We start from the raw sequence: 24,089 nt of genomic DNA on the forward strand, positions 1-24,089 counted from the left end.
ATTAACTCAAGTCAAAGCTCTGAGCCTTCACCTAAGCAGTAGCATATAATGATTTTTTTTTTTTTTACTATGGCTCCTGATGTGAAAGGCAAAATAGTATTATTTTGAATAATATTTTCTGTCCTAGGCTCATATTTTTTTTTTCTCGTTCTACATAATCTTAAGAGATCTCATCCACTCCCATGGTTTGAATTGTTACCCATATGGTGACGACTCCCAAATTTAAACTTGCAGTTCAGATCTCTCTTCTATTTTTGCAAATGACATCTCTCCCTGCATGTTCCATCCAATTCTCATGAGGCCCAAATTGGACGCCTCAGCTCCCTCCTCATAACCTCTTTCTTGTCCTTTGTTTCTCTTGGTCCAAGCCGGAAATGTGGGTTGTCACTCTGATCCTTCTACATATATAATCAAACATGGGTCTTGTAATTTCTAAGTCCTAAATCTTATATCTCTTTCATCTATCCACTTCTCTCCCTTCTCTATCCACTACTACTCCCCTAGGACAGCATCATCCCTCACATTAGTGATCAGTCCCCTTGCTTCCTCGCCTCCCACACTATGTGTGACATATTCTCACAGCACCCCCATGTGGATGGCCCTTCAATGGCTCTCCATAATTCTAAACATCTTAACAAGGCACACAAGGCCCTTCAAAATTTGGCCCATCTACTTACTTGGCCACATGGTTCATCTTTAGTCTAGCATACCACACAGTGTGTAGGTCCTTAAATGTGCCATACTTTCTCTCACCTTCAGGCCTTTGTTTTTTTCGGCTGGAACCAAGTCAATATATGCGTCACCAGTATGACTCTTAGTGTCTATTTAGATGTTACCTTTTCCTGGAAGCCTTCTCTGACTCTTCATGTTTGCTCCTAACACACCTCATTATGATTTTTATTTTAGAACTTGTGCTGTAATTGCCTTTTTATTTCTCTGTCTCCTTCACTAGATCGTAAGCTTCTTGAGGTTGGGGCTCTATCTTGCTACAGAATTCCCATTTTCTAGCATAGTGCTTAACATATGGTTAGAGATATACATATATGGAATAGAGACATAGTAGGGCACAATACAGAAGCCCAGGTCCCACAGCTAAACAAGTGGTTATGAGAATGGAAGATGTATTGTATCCCAGTATAAAGGGTATAAGGTTTGGAGCCAGACAGGCTTAGATTTGAATTATAGCTCTTGGTCTTATTACTTATATACTTGATAATGTTTTATAAACTTTCTGAGCCCTATTTTCATCTGTAAGATGAAAATAATGATCCCTATCTTCGAGTGTGACTCGAGATAATTTTAAATGCCTGGCATATAGCAGGTGCTTATAGCTTATTTTTGTTTTATAAGTAATATATTAACAGTAATATTAATATAAATAGGCACATTATTCCTTCATTTGCTACTTGTTCTTGTAACAAATGAAGTAAATGGCATAGGTGTTCATTTAAAAAAATAATTTTGAGAAAGGGGTAAACTTTACAGAAAAGGGTAAATATTTATAGGTAGTTAATGTAAATAGTTCTACTTGTTAAAATTAAAGTTTTTATATCCTTTAGCACATAAGCAAATGTATGCAAATGATTTGGTTCCTAATTACCTTTCATTTGTTTTGAAGATCTCTATTAAGAAAGAAAAATGCAAAAAAAAAAGAAAGTATGAGAAAGACTCTTGAAACCACATTCAATTGTAGCTTTGAATTTGGTTAGTTTTGATTTGTGAATAGCTAAGTAAGTCCATCTGTTGTCCCATTATGGATAAAATTTGGCTTTTTTCCAAGCGGGCACTCACCTGTCCGCCCAACGGCGTCTATCTGGTTCCTTAGGGACCCACTGACCGAGGCAATCACAATCTGGTACTGTTCCCCTGCCACCAGTCTATGGAATGTGTGCTCAGAGACGTGCTTGGAGATAGTCTGAGACTCAACCTTTTGATTCTGTCTGAACGCTGACACGGTGTAAGAATCAACATCGCCCCCACCAGGAGTCCAGTTGACTGTCAGGCTGTCTGTCGCCCCATTGGAAGAAATGTGAATATTTTTGACAGTGCTTGGAACTAAAAAGGAAAATAAATTTAAAAGTCATCACTTAGAGAATGAACTGTGGAAATTTTCAGCCAAAATTTTCATGCTTCTTATATTTTGGCACTTACTAAAAGAACTTGCTCGGATTTTTCTGCCTGAATTGAAGCCGATAGGGGAAGTTTAGGGGGACATGGAAACCAGTGAGTAGAAATGAAGAATGCCAGTAGTAGAGCGAGGGGTTAGTAACATTGCCTTGGTTCAGGTCTTGGTTTTCTCATTTACTAGCTGTGGGACTATAGGCAAGTTACTTAACCCTCTGTAAGTCTCAGTTTCTTCATCAGAAAAATGGCAATGTTAGTAATTGTAACCAGCCCACAGAGTTGTGAGGATTGAACAAAAATGTACATGTTAAGTTCTTTACTGTGGGTCTGGCTCAAGGTAAACTGTCAATAAATGTCAACTATCATAACAACACTCCTAACAAAGTTCCAAAGAAAGGATACCCAACCAACAGAGTTTTTTTTTTTTTTTTTTTAATTTATATGCTTTACAAGCACCAGCTATTCACATAAATCCAATGCTATTTGCTGTTTCTCTGAAAGCCTTTTTTCGTTTTACCCTGTGTTGTACTTTAGTTAATCCAGATTGGACAACATCGTTGTCACCATCAAGATAACCTCACTTCTTGCCATCTCCTTCTTACCCTAAAATCCTCATCCCAAATGCCTGGCTACCCAACATGCGAAATACACCACCACAACTACTCAGGTTCAAGAGCCACATTTGAAATTACCTGTGAAGCCCTCAATGAAGGCTGACTGCTGTACATCTCCACTGATGGTCAAGACAAGGATTTTATACTGGCGCCCTGGGGTCAGGGAGGTGAATCGATACTCAGTTGCAGTATTTACAAGGTGAAAAGGTGGAAATACTTTCATATCATTGAACAGCAGTTGGATCTCATATTGGTCAACATCCCCGTCAGCTCGTGACCAAGTCACCAGAAGGTCCTCAGTGCTCCTATTCCGCAATGTTAGATCCCTAACGGGCTCTGGGACTAGAGAGGAATAGAGAAGACACTTCAGGAATGTGACTGATTAAAGTTTACCTACACAATAATTTATGAATCACATTCAAGGAACTGGCAAACATCTCTTCCCCAAATAAACCACTTGAATTACTTCATGCATAATTAAATTAAATAAAAAAACTGGAAGCAACTATTAAAATTATAATTTTTTTCCTGACATAAATCTTATATGTAAATGTTGGTAGAATATAATTATAAAATGAATTATGACCTCAATCATAAGATAAAAAAAGATGTCTAGAACTTTAAATGCCACAACGCAAGAGGACAAGGAAGAGAAATGGGACATTTGGCCTTCTTGCTTCCCGACTATGCTTGCTTTTATCTACCAATAAATATTCTGTAATCATAGGCCATCGCTTGGCCGAATGCTGTTAGCTCCAAGTTAAGACTTACTGGGAATGTAATTTACAGATCAGTAAGCAGAGAAAATGCAAGGCTCATATATTTTATTGACTCGATGACCTTCAAGTCCCAACCAGCTACCAGATTTTGCGATCTTTCCACTTACTTGTTCTTCCATTCCCTTGTTCACTGGCTTCATATTGTCCACTTCTTGTACTAACAGTAACACTGTACAACCGTCCAGGGACTAACTTAACAAATACACACTCGTTTTCAGCCTTGGGAATGCTTTTGGTTTGAATGAAGTTGTTTTTGTTTTTAATGGTGACTTCATAGTGATCAAAATCTCCAGTAGCATGTAGCCAGGATACCTTTAAATAGTCACTCCTGGCTGAGTTGCTAACACTGACTCCCTGGACCTTGTCAGGCACTGAAAAAGAGAACAGAGAAGTACTAAAGATATAGTGATTCTAAGTGAGTAATTGATCACAGATGACAACCTGAAACAGTAAAGGTAAGTGAGTAGATTTTTATTGTGGGCATTGAAAACAAAAGTTTTAGACCTTCAGATCACACGTTTCCAGAGGGGAAAGACTGTTACACTACACAATGTGTCTGGCCTACACAAAATGTCAGGTACAAGACTGAACATTAAAAATGATAACTGATGATTAATATGAATTGATGGTGATATTAATAATTCCAAAATACCTGTTGACTCAAGATGTAATAAAAAGTTACAAAGAAGAATACAAATAATCCAAAAGAAAAATGGAAGAAGAGGAAACACATAATTAATACATGAAGAGATGTCTAACATCGCTGGTGATCAAATCAAGACCATGGCAAAATACCCTATAATTTTATGGCAAAATTTAAAAACCCAATAGGACTAAGGATGAGAGAGGATCCTCAACCACAGGAGAGTGGATGAATGAACTGGTATATATACACACTGAAATTATATAACAGTCATAACTAATTACTTTCTAACTCAAAATGTAAAAATATGGATTTTTGTGCCTTTAACATCAAAACACAAAATATAAGTGAATGTTATCAATATAATATAAGTCCCAAGAGATTACATACTGCATAAAATAACCTTTTATTTTATTTTTTTTTGATTTTGAGAGAGAGAGAGAGCATGAGCAAAGGAGGGGCAGAGAGAGAAGGAGAGAGAGAATCCTAAGCAGGCTCTGCCCTGTCAGCGCAGAGTCCCATTCGGGGTTCAATCCCACAAGCTGTGAAATCAAGACATGAGCTGAGATCAAGAGTCGGATGCTTAACTGACTGCGCCACCAAGGTAGCCCTAAAATAACCTTTTTAAAAATAATGTTAGGGGCGCCTTGGTGGCTCAGTCGGTTGTGTCCGACTTCGGCTCAAGTCATGATCTCGCAGTTTGTGAGTTTGAGCCCCGTGTCAGGCTCTGTGCTGACAGCTCAGAGCCTGGAGCCTGCTTTGGATTCTGTGTCTCCCTCTCTCTCTGCCCCTCCCCTGCTTATGCTCTGTCTCTCTCTGTCTCAAAAATAAATAAAACATTAAAAAAAATAATAATGTGAGATCCAAAGTGTTTTAACCCATAATTTTAGGACTACATAAATAAAACTGTGCAAAATGAAAGGCAAGAAGACAGATGAAAATGGGAGTTAAGATGATGGGCTACCTTTGGATGAATCAGTGAGGTGGGAACCATATGACTTGATATAGGTTATTGTCAAGGTTCTAGCTTTTTTTTTTTTTAATTTTTTTTTCAACATTTTTTTTGGGACAGAGAGAGACAGAGCATGAATGGGGGAGGGGCAGAGAGAGAGAGGGAGACACAGAATCGTAAACAGGCTCCAGGCTCTGAGCCATCAGCCCAGAGCCCGACGCGGGGCTCGAACTCCCGGACCGCGAGATCGTGACCTGGCTGAAGTCGGACGCTTAACCGACTGCGCCACCCAGGCGCCCCCAAGGTTCTAGCTTTTATTATAGGTAGTGGTTTCTTGTGTGTATTACATTATTAAAAATGACTAATTAAATACCTGAATTAAATTAGAAGCCTAAAAAATAAATAAAAGTGACAAAACATGGTTTCCTGAACCAAGAATTAAGATTAATCCAATTTTGTGCACCTGAGGTTACCCCCAATAAATATACAAAGAAACAAACAATGTGTACTTGTGGTTTTCTCTCAACCAGTCTATCAATTGATCAATCAATTGGACAAAGCCTGTGTCTAAACCTTCTCTTCCACTTTCCTTTGAAGCACGAAATGACCCAGAAATTTCAATATTTTGGCTTCTAAGCCACATTTTCCATGATGTTTCTCACACCTACCGTTGCATTTTATTATATTTTGTTGGCATATGTGTAGTGGTTAGTTTTTGTATTAGAATATATCTCTCTGCAAAAAAATAAATTAAAAAAAAAGAATATATCTCACTGCAGATATGGAGCCAGGACAGGTATGCTTTCTTCAAGATATTTACCCAAACCGATTACAGTGTACCTAGAATTTATTCATCATAGAATAAAGGAAAAGAAATTTGGAAGTTTTTATGCACATGGGCTAAGTAAGAAAAGTCAATTACCCAGGCAATTTATTGAAGACAAAGCAACTATTACAGGAAGAAAAACCAGGTTACACACCATGCTAAGTCAATAAGGGGCTTTCCAGGTGGAATTGGAGGTAATCTGTGAGACTTGCCTTGCTGCATGATGAGATGATGTGATGCAGAATTAGAAATATTGATATTTTTACCCAAAATGTAGAACAAAAGCATTAGAAAAGGAAAAGGGCTTTGACACAATCAGCCAAAATCAACAAGACAGCAACTCAGAGTGACTCTATGTTAAACTGATTTGTTGGGGGCAATGGCTTGCCTTGATTGACTCATTGTATCAAATCCAAGTTCATGCTGTTTTAAAGAGTCAAGCAGGTGCTTTGAATAAAGGGTCACTTTTTTTTTCTTTTGCATTTAAAAACAATCTTAGCAAAAGGCTTGCAGTATGAAGATCAGATGGATAGGAAACGTTCATGAGTTGACAGAGAGGGGAAGCAAGGGGTTAGTAGTTGGATGATACATCCTTTAACTCTGGTGATTTTTAGGCTCCAAGCTGATCAACATAAGACACTGACATAAGGCTGCTTCATAAATGGAAATCTACTTTTCACATCTCAGTCATTATTGTGATTTTATCACTATAATTAGGCTTTAAATCATTTGACGGTAGGGCATAGCTCTTTATATCCCCAACCAGGGCTTTCAGGGATAGCACTATGTAATGGAAATAGCGCTTGGAGCTAGGTTGAACTTGATTACTGGTTAGCAATGTGACTTTCCCTCCTGGACTTTATCACCAAATGAGATGGGATTAGATCAATCTACGGACACTTTCAATGTTAGCATCCTGTAGCAATGTAAATCAGTGGTTCTTAACCTTTTTGAGGTCACAGAAACTTCGAAAATCACACACTCTCTCCTCAAAGAAATACACATACTTTTCCTATCTGCAACGATTTCATAGACAGTTTCAGGGGTTATGACATTCCTAACCTCTACCCACGGGGCACTAAAAACTAGCTAGAGCTAAGTGATTTCTGATTGTTAATTTATTGAACATTTATTGAGTGTCTATGAGGCTCCAGACCCTTTGCTAGGTAACAGGATGAAATCAATTGTCCTGATCCTCGTGCAAAAAATGAATTTTTTTTCATAGTTTTAGATTTTTGTAAGGTCTTTGAGTCCAGAAGATGATTGGCTAATTCTTGCGTTCATCAACAGCAATAAAATTATAAGTTCTTATATAAGCCAGGTTTTGAAAAAAAACACGCAAAAAAAGATACGGTTCCAGACATAAAGGCAATCACAGACGGAGAGATGCAAAACACTGCAATGAATGCTAAATTTCTCCTAGAAAGAACTAATAAGAACTGAGAGGGACACATGGCACAGCATGATGGAGTTAAGTGGACAGAGGAGCAAGGGAGGAGAACCATTGTAACTTTAAGTAGTAATGCTCTATGTTCATGCTGTTGGCAAGAAAAGCAAAATAAAGATATACCAGTGAAAACTTTTGTGAGAGGTCGATAGCAGATCCTAGCAAAAGCTAATGTATCAAAAATGATTTTGAAATTTTCGGTTTCGGTGAATGTGAATACACTTTGGTTTTGGAAACCTGACAAATTCATTTTTTTTTTACAGTATATTCTTCTAATTTCTTTTTTGTTATTATTTTTTTCCAGTTTTATTGAGAAATAACTGATATATATCACTGTATAAATTTAAGGCATATAACATGATGGTTTCATTTATAAATACTATGAAACGATTACCACAGTTGGTTCAGCTAACATCCAATCTCTCCTACAGATACAATAAAAAGAAAAGAAAGAAGAAAAGAAAAAAGGAGAAAAATTTTCTCCTTATGATGAAAACTCTTATGATTTAATCTCTTAACAATTTTCCTATAGATCATACAGTAGTCACAGTCATTCATGGGGTACTTTACATCACTGGTACTTATTTACTTTATGACTGGAAGTTTGTACCTTTGGGCCATCTTCCTCTAATTCTCCCTTCCCCCACCGTCTGCCCCTGTTCAGCATAAGTCTGATCCCTTTTTCTCTGAGTTTGTTTTTGCTTTAGTTTTAGATTCTACATATAAGTTAGGTCATAGAGTATTTGTCTTTCTCTTTCTGACTTATTTCACTTAGCACAATGCTTTCAAGGTCCATCCATGTTGCTGCAAATGGTAAGATTTCTTCATTTTTATGGCTGAACACTATTCCATTATATAGCTATACCACAACTTCTTTATCCATTCATCCATTGATGGACACTTAGATTGTTTCCATGTTTTGGCTACTGTATATAATGCTGCTATGAACACAAGGGTGCAGATACCTTTTTGAGCTAGTGCTTTTGTTTTCTTTGGATATATTCCCCCAAGAGGAATGGTTGGATCATGTGGTCGTTCTTAAATTTTGAGGATCTTCCATACTATTTTCCATTGTAGCTGTTATCAATTTATACTCCCAACAGTGCACAAGGGATCCCTTTTCTCCATGTCCATGACTGCATTTATCTATTTTCTTTTGATGATGGCCAGAGGTAATATTGCATTGTGGCTTTAATTTGCATCTCCCTGGTGACTAGTGATGTTAACCATCTTTTCATGTATATGTTGGCCTTTGTATATCTTTCTTGGAGAAATGACTGTTCAGGTCCTTTGCCCATTTTTAAATAGAATTACTTTTTTGCTATTGAGTTGTATAAGTTATTTCTATTTTGAATATTAATGATGAATTTGATATTAACCCCGTATCAGATATGGTTTGCAAATATTTTCTCCCATTCCATAGGTTGTTTTTTCACTTTGTTGATGGCTTCTTTTGCTGTGCAGAATCTTTTAGTTTGACGTAGTCCCACTTGTTCATTTTTTATTTTGTTGCTTGTGCTTTTTATGTCATATGCAAAAAATCACCACCAAGACCCATGTCAAAAAGCTTTCTTCTTATGTTTTCTTCTAGGAGTTTTATATTTTAAGATTTTGCATTTAAGTCTTTCATACATTTTGAGTTAATTTTTGTCAGTGGTGTAAGATATGGGTCCAGTTTCATTCTTTTACACGTGCATATCCAATTATCTCTGTATGTTTATTAAAGAGACTGTCTTTTCTACATTGAATATTCTTGACTCTCTTGCCAAAAACCCCTGACATTTTTAAACTAAACAAGTTTTTAAAAACTTTTAATGTTTGTTTTTATTTTTGAGGTGGGGGGCCAGCAGGGGAGGGGCAGAGAAAGAAGGAGACACAGAATCCAAAGTGGGCTCTACTGAGCTGTCAGCAAAGAGCCTGACACTGGGCTTGAATTCACAAACCAGGACGTCATGACCTGAGCTGAAGTTGGGCACTTAACCAACTGAGCCATCCCGGTGTTCCAAAACCCTGGCATTTTTAAATACAAATATCAACCCATAGCTTAGCAGGAAAGATCTGACAAAATATTAATCTCAACCTTAAGCAGAAATCTCAGATGTAAGCCCCCCAAAAGCATAAGTACGTTGGGAAAATGGTAGCTGTCTAAATTTAGTTCTTTCCATCACATCGAAGACCTGGCATTCATTGCTTTTGCTAAGATTGTGCTCCTGGTCCCAGGACTATGAAAGTTCACATCTTCACCTTGTGTGAAAAAGAGTGAACAGTAGACTTTGACCAAATAGGCATTTCAGAAAGGATTTCAGGACAGATAACTTTGTAGGCTCTGGAGCCATTCAGAACTGGGGTTAAATACAGAAAGGCACTGGCTGTTTCACAAGTTAAACAGTGGAGCAAGTAGGTTATTTAACCTTTCTGAAGCTTGATTTCCTGATCTGTAAAGTGGGAATACTAACAACGACCTCAATCAGGAATTTGCAAGAATTAAGTTAGTTAACATAGCCAGTGTCTAGCAACCGAAAAGTACTCCCAGAAAACACTTGTTACTATGTTTGCATATAATATGAATCCTAGCCACAAACATAGGGTTCATCTTACTTTAAAGGAAACATCTGCTCACATAAGGAATTTCCAGGGTCAGAATTTGAAGACTGTCACAATTCTGTGATCTCAAAAAGGCTTTAATCCGATCATTACAAAACGGTTGCAGATCTGTTGCCCTGAGCCACACATAGCCAGGCAGTTCTCACAGAACCTGGATCTCCGTATGTATAGCCTTACCTGTTCGCTCCTGGCTGAAGGAATGGTTTTCATACTTGCCACTCCTTGTAGTTATGGTCACATTGTAGAGGCGGCCTGGAGTAAGGGAGCTGAAGGAACATTCGCTGACAGACTTGGCAATGATGAGGGACTGAATTACCCTGCTGCCATGAGAGAGGGTCACCACATAGTTATCTACATCTCCGGGAGCCGGCAGCCAGGAGATGCTCAGGTAGTCGTTCCGACCAGAATTGTTCACCGTCACTCCACTCACACTGGATGGGACTGGGGTTTAAAAAGTGGGGGAGAAAATTTAAAAAGCAAGCACAGTCAAAAGTCTGGAGTCATCTACGACGGCCAGCAAAATACAGTGTGGACTCAGGAGATCTCAACTGATTACCTAAGAGGTCAAAGATGTGTGGGCATTTCACTTTAGCTTCTGGAAGCTGAGTGTTTATATCAGCAAGGCTAGCCCAAATAAAAATGCAAGGAGGTCTTTTGGGTGCCTTATAAATATATGGATGCCGCTACTGTATTTTTATGGTGTTGTTTGTAAGGTATTTTAAGCGGAGGCATTTTTAGGTGAATATGTCAGGAGGTTCCCTCTGTAGGAAAAGGAAAAAACATTAAAAATCCAAACTGCTGAATCCAATCAGCTCAAACCAAACCCATCAATAAGCAAAGATGTTTGAAGGGAAAGGTGAAGGTGGCCATAACTTTTCTAAAGAGCTTAGACTTTGGGATAGTTTTGATTTTCTTGTGATGAAATTATTTATTCCTGGGGAGTCTAATAACTAACACGACCAAAGGGGTTGCATCTTCCCTTTATAAAGCATTTCCTGCCCTCTAGTGGCAAGAAATAAACCTAAACGCGCATCCTGAAAGCAACAAATCAGGAGGTTGACCCACCTGTGGGCAGAAAAGCTATTGTGGTGATAACAGCCATCATCATTTGCTTATTCTAATTGGGGTTAGTGCTGCAAACATTTATTGAGGACCTACTATTTGCCACATACACAAAAATGGGAAAGATGTGGATGCCTTCAAGGAGCTTCTTGGCTAGACACATTATGCAAATTAATCATTGTGATATTGAGTGGTAATTGTACATGTATCAGAAATAAGTGTACAGTAAATAGTATTGCCAGTAGTGAATATCAGAATAAAATCCTGTAGTGTATACAAACTGCACTACTGTTTTCATCATTGGTTCACTACTTTAGCTAAACATTTTCGTATAATTGTCACTAGCAGTACATCATGGACAATGGACAGGGTCCAGCTAAATGACCTCTGAGAATCCTTCTAATCTAATGTGCTCTGACTTTGTGACTTAAGCCCCAAAATTGTCTTTACACGTGCAAGCACTTGTCCATCACCAAAAATTATAAATAGCACTGTATCAAACAACTTTGCTAATGCTGTTCCATGTATATGAACATTTCCTGTACATAAAGTTGTACTTTTTAGCCACATTTATATACTGATGTCTTCCTCCCTCCCTCCCTCCCTCCCTCCCTTCCTTCATCCCTCCTTCCTTCCCCTCTTTCTTAACCTTAATGTAACAATCTGTACATCCCCTGGTTGCTCTCAAAAGAATTATGCTTGTTTTTTAAAACTGCTAGAAATATTTGCAAGTACTGGCATTTTATTAGAAAAGATATAATTATCAGATGTCTTGTCAAAAATATAAATTCATGTTTATGAAAAACAGATATGAAATTTGTTTTTCCTTTAGAAAAAGAATTTTCTCAGGTTAGAATTAGATTTGTTAAGCATATCCGATATCTTGCATTTTAAATATTGTTTTTAAGAATTTTTTTAAGTTTATTTAGTTATTTTGAGAGACAGCAAGTGTGAGCAGGAGAGGGACAGAAAGAGAGGGAGAGAAAGAATCAGAAGCAGGCTGCATGCACTGTCAGCACGGAGCCCAATGTGGGGCTTGATCTCACGAACTGTGAGATCGTGACTTGAGCTGAAATCAACGGTCTGCCACTTAACTAAGCCACTCAGGCACCCCTGAATTTTAAATATTTTGCCACCTTGTCTAGGCTGAAGGTTTATTTATGTGTTTCAACTCTGTGGAAATATAAGTGAAAGAGAAAACCTTTCAAAACCTTTCAATTATTTCAGCACTGACAGATCTTTCAGCAATTTGAATAGATGGTAATGACTATCCAGGCTTTAGCCACTGAATTTTTTATAATCTACTGTATACAAAATTTACTAATCTAGGAAAATTTCAAAATCTCCAGTTATTGTGTTTCTATAGTGGTATCCCATATTCCCCCTTTCCCATGATAATGTCTGCACTCTTAATGTGTTTGAATAAAATAATTCATGCTTATATTTATTCACATTTTGCCCTTTCCTCAAAACATTGTGATCATTCTTCACAGAATTTTTTTGACTTGGTTTTGCATACTTCTGTCAAATACAGTGGGTCAAATACTGATATCTCTGCTACAATTGAAATTTAGGCATAAAAACAACTTATAGGCCCCACTTATTCCAAGTGGTATAAGGCGCCAAACTGTTTTAGTATATCACAGTAAGTCAGAAAGCCCTTAAGGTATTTTAAAATGGGAATTAACTTATGTGGCAGAATCTGACTAGTTGTGCTTCTCTTTCCTCTTGGACACAGAACTAGAAGATATGTCCCGGCCTTCCCCGCATGACATGTAGCCATATAGTTGTGTTCCCACCAGTGGAATGTGGGGGGAAGTGACGTATCTACTTCCAGGTCCGATCATCTTCCCCTGCCTGGAACCTCTATTCTCTGGAGAAATGGACAGAGTTCTGAGGACCTAGAGGAAGGAAGAGCCACAGATGGTAGGAGCCTGGATCCCTGAACTGCTGCTTGGGAAAGAACCAACCAATAGAGCTATCTAATCAGGAACCCCCACATTGCACAGTTGTGTAAGCAGGAAATAAGTCAGTCTGATCTGACTAACATGACTGCAACTCACTGGGAAATGGGTGCAGCCTCTCCTCAACCCTTACCTCAGCTTTCTTAATTCTCCTTCCCTCCTCCAGTAGGGGTAAATTGGCGTATATTACTAGGGATGGATTAGAAAATGGAGGTTTTGAGACATAAGTTAATTGCAGAGCTACAACCAGACTCTAGGCCTCCTGATTCCCAAGCTAAGTTTTTCAGTCCCCTACCCCCAATTATGCTACACCAATGGTTGGCGCCAAGAAGTACTGAAAGAGGAGAAAGAAGGTATCAGGAAGAAGGACATGGGTAGTAACAACGTCAGCTACCACAGAAGGAGAAAATGAGAAAAACGGTACGTATCGGTGAATTTCTTCCAAAATGAGGAAATACCTTTTCAATGACTTAGTTGCTTTTCTGGGAGAGTTAATGAAATTAATGTTCTTTGGGGTCATTAAGTAGATGAGATTCATGATTTTTAGAAAAGGGACCTATCGACGATGCCTACAGCTGATACTCAGATGTAGGCATCAGAGATCTAGAAGAAGCAGCCTGAAATCCAACTTATGATCATATAAAATTAAGTAGGTAAAGCCACTGACATGATTCTGAGTTCATTAGTAACTATCAAAGCTTCTACTGAATGCATTTAATTTTTTTTCTTTCTAAGAAACGGGAACATAAGTTGTATATTGTCTATTTATATTCTTTCTTGGTATTGTGCAGAAAATTGTATCTCCTTCTTTGGTGCCAACCCTGTCTGACGCACATGACCACATAGCTCTTTGCCCTATTTGACTGTGATCTCTTCAAGGTCAGGGAACATTGTTTAGTATTAATAGTATTAATATAGTATTAAGCACTTGTTTAATGCTGCTTATGAAAATATATGTGATTTGGGAATTTTATTAACTCAACTTTGAACCACAGACATTAGAGATCATTTCCTTTCTATGTCTTGAAAGAATATGAAAGGGAGTGGAATTTACTTTTTTAAAAGAAGTCTCATTACTTGTCTTCATCTTAACTGGGCCATGAACATTAAGGAAATCATCAACTGAATGTGGGGATAAGCCTCGGCATGAAATGACTATTATGTTGCCGCAAAGGTTTTTATGACACATTTATGGGAGATTTTAGAAAATTCAGAATTCATTCTCATTTACCCTCACCCACCCTGCAATTTCCATTCCTAGAAGAGTAACATGAGTTACTAAGAGTAACTCCTAAGAGTTCTAAGAGTTACTAAGGAGTTGTAAGAGTTACTCCTAGAAGAGTAACCACCTTCCGGATGGTTGGTATTGAAACTTGGCTTTTGGGAGAGTCAAAAATGGATCTGTTTTCAGGATGTTAAAAAAAATCCTAGAATATACTCTTGAGTTGCCATGGGGTCCTCTTACCTGTCCTTCCCTCCACCACCACTTGTCGGGATGAGATTCCTCCGCTTACTGTTGTTACAACCACAGAGTAGAGACTGCCTGATTTGAGGGAGTGGAAGCTGTATCTGCTGGTCTCACTGGAGACACTTTCGTTTTTGATGACCACGTTTTCATGGATCAGTAAGACTTGGTAGAACTCTATGTCTCCCAGTGCCTGGGTCCAGTTAGTAAACAGACTGCTGGTTGTCCCTTGGTTGGCCACATACAAGCCAGTCACTTGGGCAGGCACTAAACCACAGTAGAGAAGAAGAAAAAAAAGAAAAGCAAAACAGATGACATTTAATCACCCTAAGGAAGTGTAACAAAGTGAGTCAAAAATGGAGACAGTCTTGAAGATGCTAAAAATATATCTACATTTTTTTTTGCTATAGACTCTCAGCTCTATTTCCTGTGGCATATGGCAAACTACTCCCATACAGAAGCTGTTTATATGGAAAATCAAAATTACCTCAGATCCAAGGATGAGATGAAGCATACCTATTAAGTAGTTCCGATTTTACATGTTCAGTAATGAAAGAATTTTATTTTTGAATATTGCTTACTTTATGTGATTTCATCTGTCCTTACCTCATGAGAACTGAGTGCTACATTGGCTACCTGAGCTGATGGTTGTTATGGGGTGGTAGTGGGAAATCCCTTCAACCTGATGATTAGGTTGTAGTTTAAAACTGGTTAATTCTTTACTGGAGCATTCTCAAGAGGACAATTATTACTATATGTGAAAATGCTACAATAGTATAAATTACATTATCTTATAATAATGGTAATTAACAATGATAACCATAACTAGTAGTGGGAACTATTAGTTCCTGCTTTGTGCCAGTTATGGACTCTATAGTTTTTAGAAATCATATTATTTGATACTCATTCGAAACTCTACATTTGATTTCATTTGATTCTCTTTACTGATGAGGAAACCAAAGACAATTAAATATAAGTAACTTAGCCTATTATCACAGTGCTGATGAATAGTCATCCTGGAATCCAAAGCCTGATCTATCTAACCTGTGAGACTGTGCCCTTCTCCTATTAACAACTATTGTGATTTCTAACCTACCCATTAAAAAATCTCTTACACAGATCTTAAAGCTGACTCTTGATCAACGTATTTGATTTTCTTTGTGCCTCTTCCCTGAATTTTGGTAATCAAAAGGATTGGAATCGTGGCACAACCCTTCTTAGAATTTGTTAACTCTTGGATTAAGATACAAATATATTCATTAAAAAAGATTATTGTAGTTGGGTCGGAAGATTCAATTCTCATTCTAAATTTCATATGGAAAGCAAAGGAACTAATATGCCAAATAATTTTGAAAAAGAAGAACAAGTTGGAGGAGTAACATCGTCTGATTTCAAGACTTACTAGAAAGCTTCAGTAATGAAGGCAGTGTGATACTGGCAAAAAGTCAGAAACATAGATCGATGCAACAGAATTGAGAGTCCAGAAATAGACCAACACATATATAGTCAATTGAATTTTTTACAGAGATGTGAGGGCAATTCAGTGGAGGAAGAAGGGTCTTTTCAACAAATAGGACTGGAATTATTAGATGTCCACATGCAGAGACAAAAACTTTGGCCCAGATCTCACACACATATAAAAATGAACTCAGAATGGATTATGCACTTCAATTAAAAATGTAAAACTATAAAAACTCTAGGTGAAAATCTTTGTGACCCTGTACAAGGCAAGGATTTTTTAACATGACACCAAAAGTGTGGTCCATGAAATAAAAAAAAAAAACTGATAAATTGGATATCAAAATTAAAAACTTACATTCTGTAAAATACACTAATACATTAATGAAAAGACAAGCCACAGACTGAGAGAAACCACTTCAATACACATTTATGACAAAAGGACTAATTTCTGAATATATAAAGAATTCTCAAAATTAAGTGATAAAAAACAAACAACCCCATCAAAAAATGGACAAATATTTGAAAACATGTTCTTCCCCAAAGAAGATACATGAATGGTAAATAGGCATATGGAAAGATGCTCAAAACCATTAGGCATTAGAGAAAGGCAAGTTAAAACTGCATGATATACCTCTACACACTTATTGGAATGGCTAAAAAAACCCCAAAAACCAAAAAAACACAAAACTTGCAAAACCAAGTGCTATTGAGATCATGGAGGAACTGGAAAGCTCACATATTGCTGGTGGGGATGTAAAATTTTACAACTGTTTTGGAAAACAGTTTGGTAGTTTCTTCCAAAGTTAAACAATACACTTACCATAGGGTCCAGTAATGTGAATGTTGAGAATGATGGAAATGATCTTAAGACTCACAAAATGCCTTGGACTTCCAATTCTGGCAATATAGTGGGCTACGTACTGTGAAAATCCCCCCCAGTAAATACAACTATGTGTGTGGGATAAAATATAAATATATAAATGTATGAGTGCATTGTCAAGAATGTAAGGAACTCTCAGAGACCTAAAAGTGATAGAAAGGTAATTGGTTCACCGAAGCATACTTTCACTTTGGTGGCATTTTTCAAACATAAATTGAAGCTTTGATTTTCGGATTTGCACGATCTATAGGATAGGAGGTAAAGTGTAGGACTTTTCCAAACTGGGGAACCTCATAGGTGACCCTGCATAACACTGGTTCCTGAAAGGTTACATTCTAAGTGTAAGTGAAATAAATATTCCCTCTCTGCTCCCAGCCTCCTTGGTACTGGATGGAGAAGAAAACCATTTCTGCTGAGCATTCATAACCTCAAGATGGTTTCAGTGAGTTTGCAACCCAGATTCATTAATACCAGGTGCTTGAAAAACCTCAAGTTGAAAATTCAAATTAAGATAGGTCTGGGTTGATAGCCACCCGTGCACCTCAAAGGATCAAATGAAAAGAAAATTCTTTCTAAAACCCATCTTCAAACAAGGCCTCAAAGAATTCTCACAAGGTTTCCAAGGTGTATGAGTTTAAGGACTCACAAACACTTAAGGAAGTAAAGCACCATGAGCAAAAGGCAGCAAACCCAAAAGACAACAGGATTGAACCCCTTAAGATTTCACCTATTATAATTATCAGACATAGAAGAAAGTAAAATAAAAATGGTTTATTTACTTATAACAACAAACGTGGATAATGGAAATATGACAAAAGAGCAAACGAGCACAAAAAAGATATGGAAAGAGAACTAAGGAGAATGTTTCAAAGTGAAGAACATACCGATTAAAATTTAAAATTCAGTGGATAAAGTTGAAAAAGATGAGACAGAGCTAAAGAAAAAATTCATGAACTAAAAACAAAGGGCTGAGGAAATTATCCAGATTATAGCCAAGAGGGCAAGTATATGGAAAACATGAAAAAATATATATATATACATATACATGCATATGTATATATATATTCTAGAATACCAGAGGGAGAACAGAGGCAGTATCGGAGAGTTAATGGCTGAGAATTTCCAGGCATGAGGAAAGATACTAACCTACAAGTACACAAATTGTAATGATCTCAAGCAAGATACACAAATAGTAGTCTGTATCTAGGTTATTACTGTAAACAACAGAACACCAAAGGCAAAGAGTAAATCTTAAAAGCAGTCATAGTAAATAGATTACCCAGAGAGAGAGAAAAAAAAAATTAGACTGACACCTGACTTTTCTACAGCAAGGATAAATGCCAGAAAGACTACAATAATATCTTCAATGTGCTGAGAGAAACTAGCTTTCAACACACAATTGCAACCTAGGGAAAATATCTTTCAAGATTGAGAGCTATGTTAAGACATATGCAGAAAAACAAAAGTTTGGAGAGTTAGTCCCTAAAACTCTAACTAAGGACATGTGAAGAACGTTTTCCAAAATGAAGGAAAGTAAGCCCAGACAGAACTTGTGACATACAGGAAGGAAAGATGAGAAGGTAAGTGGTAATTGTTTAGAAGCAGGCTCCAGGCTCCGAGCTGTCAACACAGAGCCCGACATGGGGCTCGAACCCACAAACAGCGAGATCATGACCTGAGCCGAAGTCAGATGCTTAACTGACTCAACCACCCAGGAACCCCTTCATGTTCCTTTCTAACACCAATTCCTTTACTTGTGTTCTAAATCTCAGTATCTCTTGCTTATTCAAATAATAACTGCACTAACTCCTTCCTTATATCATCACCACTCCTTTCTCATCTAGAACATTTCTGTCTACATAAAACATGGTATCTCTTCTATTCTTGAAAAAAAATCCTTCTTTCAAACATACTTCCTCTTTCTGATGCTGCCCTATTTCTCTGCCTCTCCTTTGCAGCAAAACTCCTTGGAAGAGTTGTTCTCTGCTCTGTTTCAATTTCAAAATAAACCCGGGGCGCCTGGGTGGCTTAGTCGGTTGAGTGTCCGACTTCGGCTCAGGTCATGATCTCGCGGTCTGTGAGTTCGAGCCCCGCGTTGGGCTCTGTGCTGACAGCTCAGAGCCTGGAGCCTGCTTCGGATTCTGTGTCTCCCTCTCTCTCTATCCCTCCCCCGCTCATGCTCTGACTCTCATTGTCTGTCAAAAATAAATAAACATTAAGAAAAATTTAAAGAAATAAACAAACAAAATAAACCCAAAGTAAAACAAACAAACGAACACTAAGAATTGAAATTAATATAATAAAAAAAAACAATAGAAAAAATTCATAAAACAATGGCCAGTACATAATAGGCACTTAATGAACACTTGTAAACTGAATGTTAAACAATTTAGCACACAGTAAAACTTTTATAGAGAATATTACCTGTTCTTCCTTTAGTCGAAGATGAATTTTTTAAGTCTCCACTAATACTGGTGACTGTAGCTATGTATTTTCGTCCAGGCACCAGGTCAGTAAAAGTGAATTCTTTGGCATCTTTGGGGAGTGACTTGTGGATGAGTAAGAGGTCTCTGTCAGCTAGTGAAATGATGTATTTCTCCCATTCTGCTATGGGCGTCTGCCACATGACACCCAGTGAGGTTTCGTTGGCGTGTTTGACACGAAGCTGGAGGACAGCCAGGGGCACTGAGGAAAAGGCAATGGAGACTGTGTCAATGTTTTGATTCTGAAACACTAGAAGGAGGGGTGCCTGGTGGCTCAGTCAGTTGAGCGTTGGACTTTAGCTCAGGTCACGATCTCACAGTTTGTGGGTTTGAGCCCTGCATCAGGCTTTGCACTGGGAGCCTTATTTGGATTCTCTGTCTCCCTCTCCCTCAGCCCCTCCCTCACTAATGCTCACTCTCTGTCTCTCAAAAATAAACATTAAAAGAAGAAGAAGAAGAAGAAGAAGAAGAAGAAGAAGAAGAAGAAAGGAAGAGAGGAGGAGGAAGAAAAGAAACACTAGAGTATTTCCTAGAGAGCTGTTGCCTTCCAACTATAGGAGTGTTCCAGTTCAGCATTTCTTTTCTGAATGTGTATGAGCTCTCAGGGAAAGAAGAAAAAAAAAAAAGCTAATCCTTGTTCTTGTTGTTGTTGTTTAAGATTTTATTTTTAAGTAATCTCTACCCCAATGTGGGGTCAAACTCACAACCCTGAGATCAAGAATTGCATGCTTTTCCCACTGAGCCAGGAGGCACTCCAAACTTTGTTTATATAACGTATCCAGAAAGGAGGATTCAAAAGAATACTATTGGAAGGTACTTTTCTGGATCATTTATTTTTGACCACATATTACCTTGAGTATTTATTTCTTCACATGAACCCTATGATACAAAAATATTTAATTCAATCTTGTCATCCACAAACCCACAGAGAAAGGTCCATGTTTGAGTATTTAGGTGAAGTTAGGAGTATTTTTTACTCCGTTAGGTTGGAAAGACAAAGTGCTTCTTCCCTTCATTTCTGAGAAGGGGCCATTGACGTACCCATGAAAGCAAGAGTAATAATAGTACCTGATTAAGGGCTCCCATTATCCAAAGAATTGAAATTGTTTCTATTTCTTTAAAAAGTTTTATTATTACAATTTCTAGGATACATCGTTAAGAATCAAGTACTGGTCCCACAAAACAACAGGGAAACAAAATTATGGAAGAAACATATTGATTTTTACATCAAAGAAATTTTCTATAATCCCATTCTAATTGAGTCCCTAAATCTGTATCTTCCTTCTTTAATACACTGAAACGAATTGGGTTGTTACAGCAAAGCCTACTTCGACTTACCTTATTCACCCAGAGGTACAATTTAAGAAAATTTTCCTGATAATTATGACAGTATGCTGAGAGGCCTTATTGTTTCACAGTATTCCAAGTTATTTTAGGTGAACGAGGTACAATATCGGAGAGGACATAGACACTTGTTCTGTGAAATGCTAAAAGTAGCTTGGTTTAAGCTTATATAGGTCTTTGATCATTATTTAAGGGATATTAATATCTAGAAAATGAAGATATTACTGGAAGACCCCATTGGCAAGCTAAGGAGGTGTCTTGGTCCTTTTCTTTGACATTCTTCCAAGAAGAACATTGAATCAATGCAGTTATTTACTTATCATCAGGCAAGACTAAGAGAGAAGATATTCAAATTTCATATCAAGTATGGACATTCCATATCATAGAAATGTTAAGCTTGGAAGGGCAATTCTCTTATTTGAAAGTTGAGGAAACACACTCAGAGGGGTTGTGACTTGCCCAAGGTGTTACAGTATAGTGGTGACAGCCAGAATACCAAAACCCATGTCTCGGGATTTTCATTCTCCTCTACCCTAAAATCCAAATATATCCCTCTTCACGTTAATAACCTTTCCTTGATACATGAAATTAGTCAACATTAGGTCAAGGCAAATTAGGTCAAGTAGAAAAATTGTCAGCTGTCCTCTTTTGTGGGAAGGATTCTCAGATTGTTTTCTTCCATTCTTTTGGTGTTTAAAATGGCTTTCTTTTTATAGAATAATGGACTTCCTACTGGAAGCGATTTTTAATGTTCTAATTTGACAAAATTAAACATTACCAAACCTAATTCAGTCTATAATAAGTCTATAATATCTCAAATTTAGGGAACACGGGGAGGCGGAGGAGGGATGATATTGACCACTATCTGTGTTACTTGGGAGAGGGACCAAGTTAAGGTTCCAACAGTCATTACCACGTTGGTATTTCCTTACCTGTCCTGCCATAGCAACGCTTAGAATTCTTCAGATTTCCACTCTCAACAGTGACTTCTACCTCATACTGTCTTCCTGGTATGAGCCCCAAGTCATCTATGACATAGTGTGTTTCCTCCTTTCCCACCGTGATGTTGAGCAGCACCACAGAATCATTGAAGAGCAGGATACGATACTGCTCCCAGTCTCCAGCAGGGGGCGACCAGCTCACTAGTAGGGACCTTATCGAACCATTGCTGTTTGCTTCCAGGTTCCCAACTTGCTCTGGAACTAAACGGTGAAATGATGTCAAAAAGGAGATTCTAAAAACCAAAAGTAAGGATACTCATTCACTTTTCATGGGAAAAAGTAGATAAGAGACCTGATTGCTGCAATTCAAAATATTTCTATCCCCTTCTAATGTTTGTGGATTGCAAGCGAGTATTCTTTCCTAATTTTGGAGGCATTTGACACTCAAGAAATGAACGCTAAAATCATCTTAGTAATATACCAGTAATGCAATTTTCTGTCACACTGTTAATAACCTAGATATAGGAGCGCTGTGTTTTCTTGATTGCACGCCAGCCCTAGGGACAATATTGATGTTGCTTCTAATGATGTTGACATCGATGGATGTGGTTGGTGTCTTTTGGTAGAGACACTGCATGTTGTGGTCATGAAACATTCTTTTCCAAAAACAAGATTAATCTTCTTGCAATATAGCTCTGGTCTAATTATTCCTTTGCTTAAAAACATGTAAGGTCTCTCCATTAATTACAGAATAAAACACCAAGTCCTGGGTGTGGCATTCATAGCTTTCCAAGATCAGACCCCATAACCTCTGACCACTCCCTGGAGCCACCCTCCCTGCTTCCCCACTCTCCCAAATGCTGGCCTCCAATTGCATGTTCTGGAGACCTGTTAGTATCCTGGGCTCTTCTGCCTTCCTGCCTTTGCTTATGTTATTCCTTCAACCTCGAATGCCCTTTCCTCTTTTCCCTCTTCACATTTTTTAGGTCCCAGTTAAAAACCATTTCCTCTGAGAAGTCTTTACTGCTCTTCTGAACAAGAATTTTGTTCTCTTGTTTTTCTGACCATAAGGCTCTTAGTTGGAATCTCTAACAGCACAGAGAACGGACTCTTGACTTAAACACTCCTGTTTAAATTCTAACCCCACCATTTACTGTCTGGACCCCACCAATTCATCTGTCTGAATTATCTGTAAAATGATAGTAACAGAACCTCTCTCATGGTTTTGTAGGGAGAACTTGATGAAATAACGGTGTAAAGTGTTTAGTTAGTGACTGATACATGGAAATATCAATGCAATTACTATTATTAAAATGTACTCTTTTATTTTTGTGTGTGTGTATTCTATATTTGTCTGATCAGAATGAAACTTCCTTAAAAGCAAGGGTCGGCAAAGTAAATATTTCAGGATTTGCAGGCCGCGTATGGTCTCTGTCTCATATTTGTCTTTCTTTTTCCTTAAAAAAAAAACTTTTAAATATGTAAAAACCACTCTTAGCTTGGGGCTAAGCCAAGACCTACCTATACAAGTATAGGTCACAGGCCATATTTGGCCAAAGGGTGTAGTTTGCTGAACCCTGACATTTTAACAACTTCCCAAACTCACCGCACAGAAATTTACACATAGGAGGCACTGGAAAAATGTTTGGTTGCATAAGTTAATAAAATAATTTATGGAAAACATGATTAAGTGCTAACTGGCCCTCACTATAAGAGTTGATCAGAAACATCTTATTCATTAGTATCAATGCTAATGCATCTACGCTACTTAAGTGCTGTGACATGAAATGGCACAGGGCAGAGCCAGTTAGACACAGCATTCAGGAACCATTCCAAACACATTTGCTTAAATAACTCAGAGGAATGCAGTTAACCCTCTGCTTTCCTCCATATATGGGGCTCTGGCCCGTAGGCACCCTCAGTCACGTAGACCATATTTCCCAAATCGTGAACTTATTTTGCCCTGATGAATGGATCTAAGATGGATCAGACAATGATTTGGACAACCAAGGAATATTCAGAGCCCTACACTCACCTGTTCTGCCCACTGCCATCTTCTGAGCAGACAATTCACCGGAGACACAGCTGATAGTAACTTGGTAAAGTCTTCCAGGGGTTAAGTCTTTGAATTGAGTTTCAGTAACCCAGGCTCCTAGTGTTCTGGATTCTTTGATAGTCCCTTTGTGAAACAGGGTAATGTTGTAGGAATCCACATTTCCAGAAGGTCTTTGCCATTTGACTTTTAGAGAGGTCAAAGTGCCATCATTTGTCACCTTCAGATTTGAGACTTCCATGGGGGCTAAATAAGAAGAAAGGAAAAGACACTTTAACTCAGGATATTGGACCAGTCTTATGGCCAGATTTTGACCTGTACTTTAATCCCTGCAAGCTGCACTCCCTGCTCAGAAGAAAACAACAATTTCACTAGCAAAAATAATACTGCAAAATCAAAGAAAGGCTGTCTGGCTATTGGAAAGAGCACCAAGATTGGAGTGAGGAG

General features: G+C 37.9%; 1 protein-coding gene across 6 annotated transcripts in view; it reads right to left on the bottom strand.

Moving 5' to 3' along the window:
• The window catches only part of PTPRB (protein tyrosine phosphatase receptor type B), a 119,823-nt gene that overhangs the window by 48,928 nt on the left and 46,806 nt on the right, over nucleotides 1–24,089 (bottom strand). For all 6 annotated transcript variants that reach the window (XM_047865033.1, XM_047865032.1, XM_047865034.1 and 3 more), the window contains 8 exons: nucleotides 23,625–23,888; nucleotides 21,581–21,850; nucleotides 19,246–19,506; nucleotides 14,481–14,747; nucleotides 10,167–10,430; nucleotides 3,625–3,888; nucleotides 2,817–3,080; nucleotides 1,792–2,055 (listed from right to left, as the gene is read on the bottom strand). In XM_047865033.1, the coding sequence (XP_047720989.1) occupies nucleotides 1,792–2,055; nucleotides 2,817–3,080; nucleotides 3,625–3,888; nucleotides 10,167–10,430; nucleotides 14,481–14,747; nucleotides 19,246–19,506; nucleotides 21,581–21,850; nucleotides 23,625–23,888 (2,118 nt within the window). The remainder of the gene's footprint in view (nucleotides 1–1,791; nucleotides 2,056–2,816; nucleotides 3,081–3,624; nucleotides 3,889–10,166; nucleotides 10,431–14,480; nucleotides 14,748–19,245; nucleotides 19,507–21,580; nucleotides 21,851–23,624; nucleotides 23,889–24,089) is intronic.

The sequence above is a fragment of the Prionailurus viverrinus genome, chromosome B4 (genome assembly GCF_022837055.1).
Source record: "Prionailurus viverrinus isolate Anna chromosome B4, UM_Priviv_1.0, whole genome shotgun sequence".
In the NCBI taxonomy this organism is placed as follows: Eukaryota; Metazoa; Chordata; class Mammalia; order Carnivora; family Felidae; genus Prionailurus; species Prionailurus viverrinus.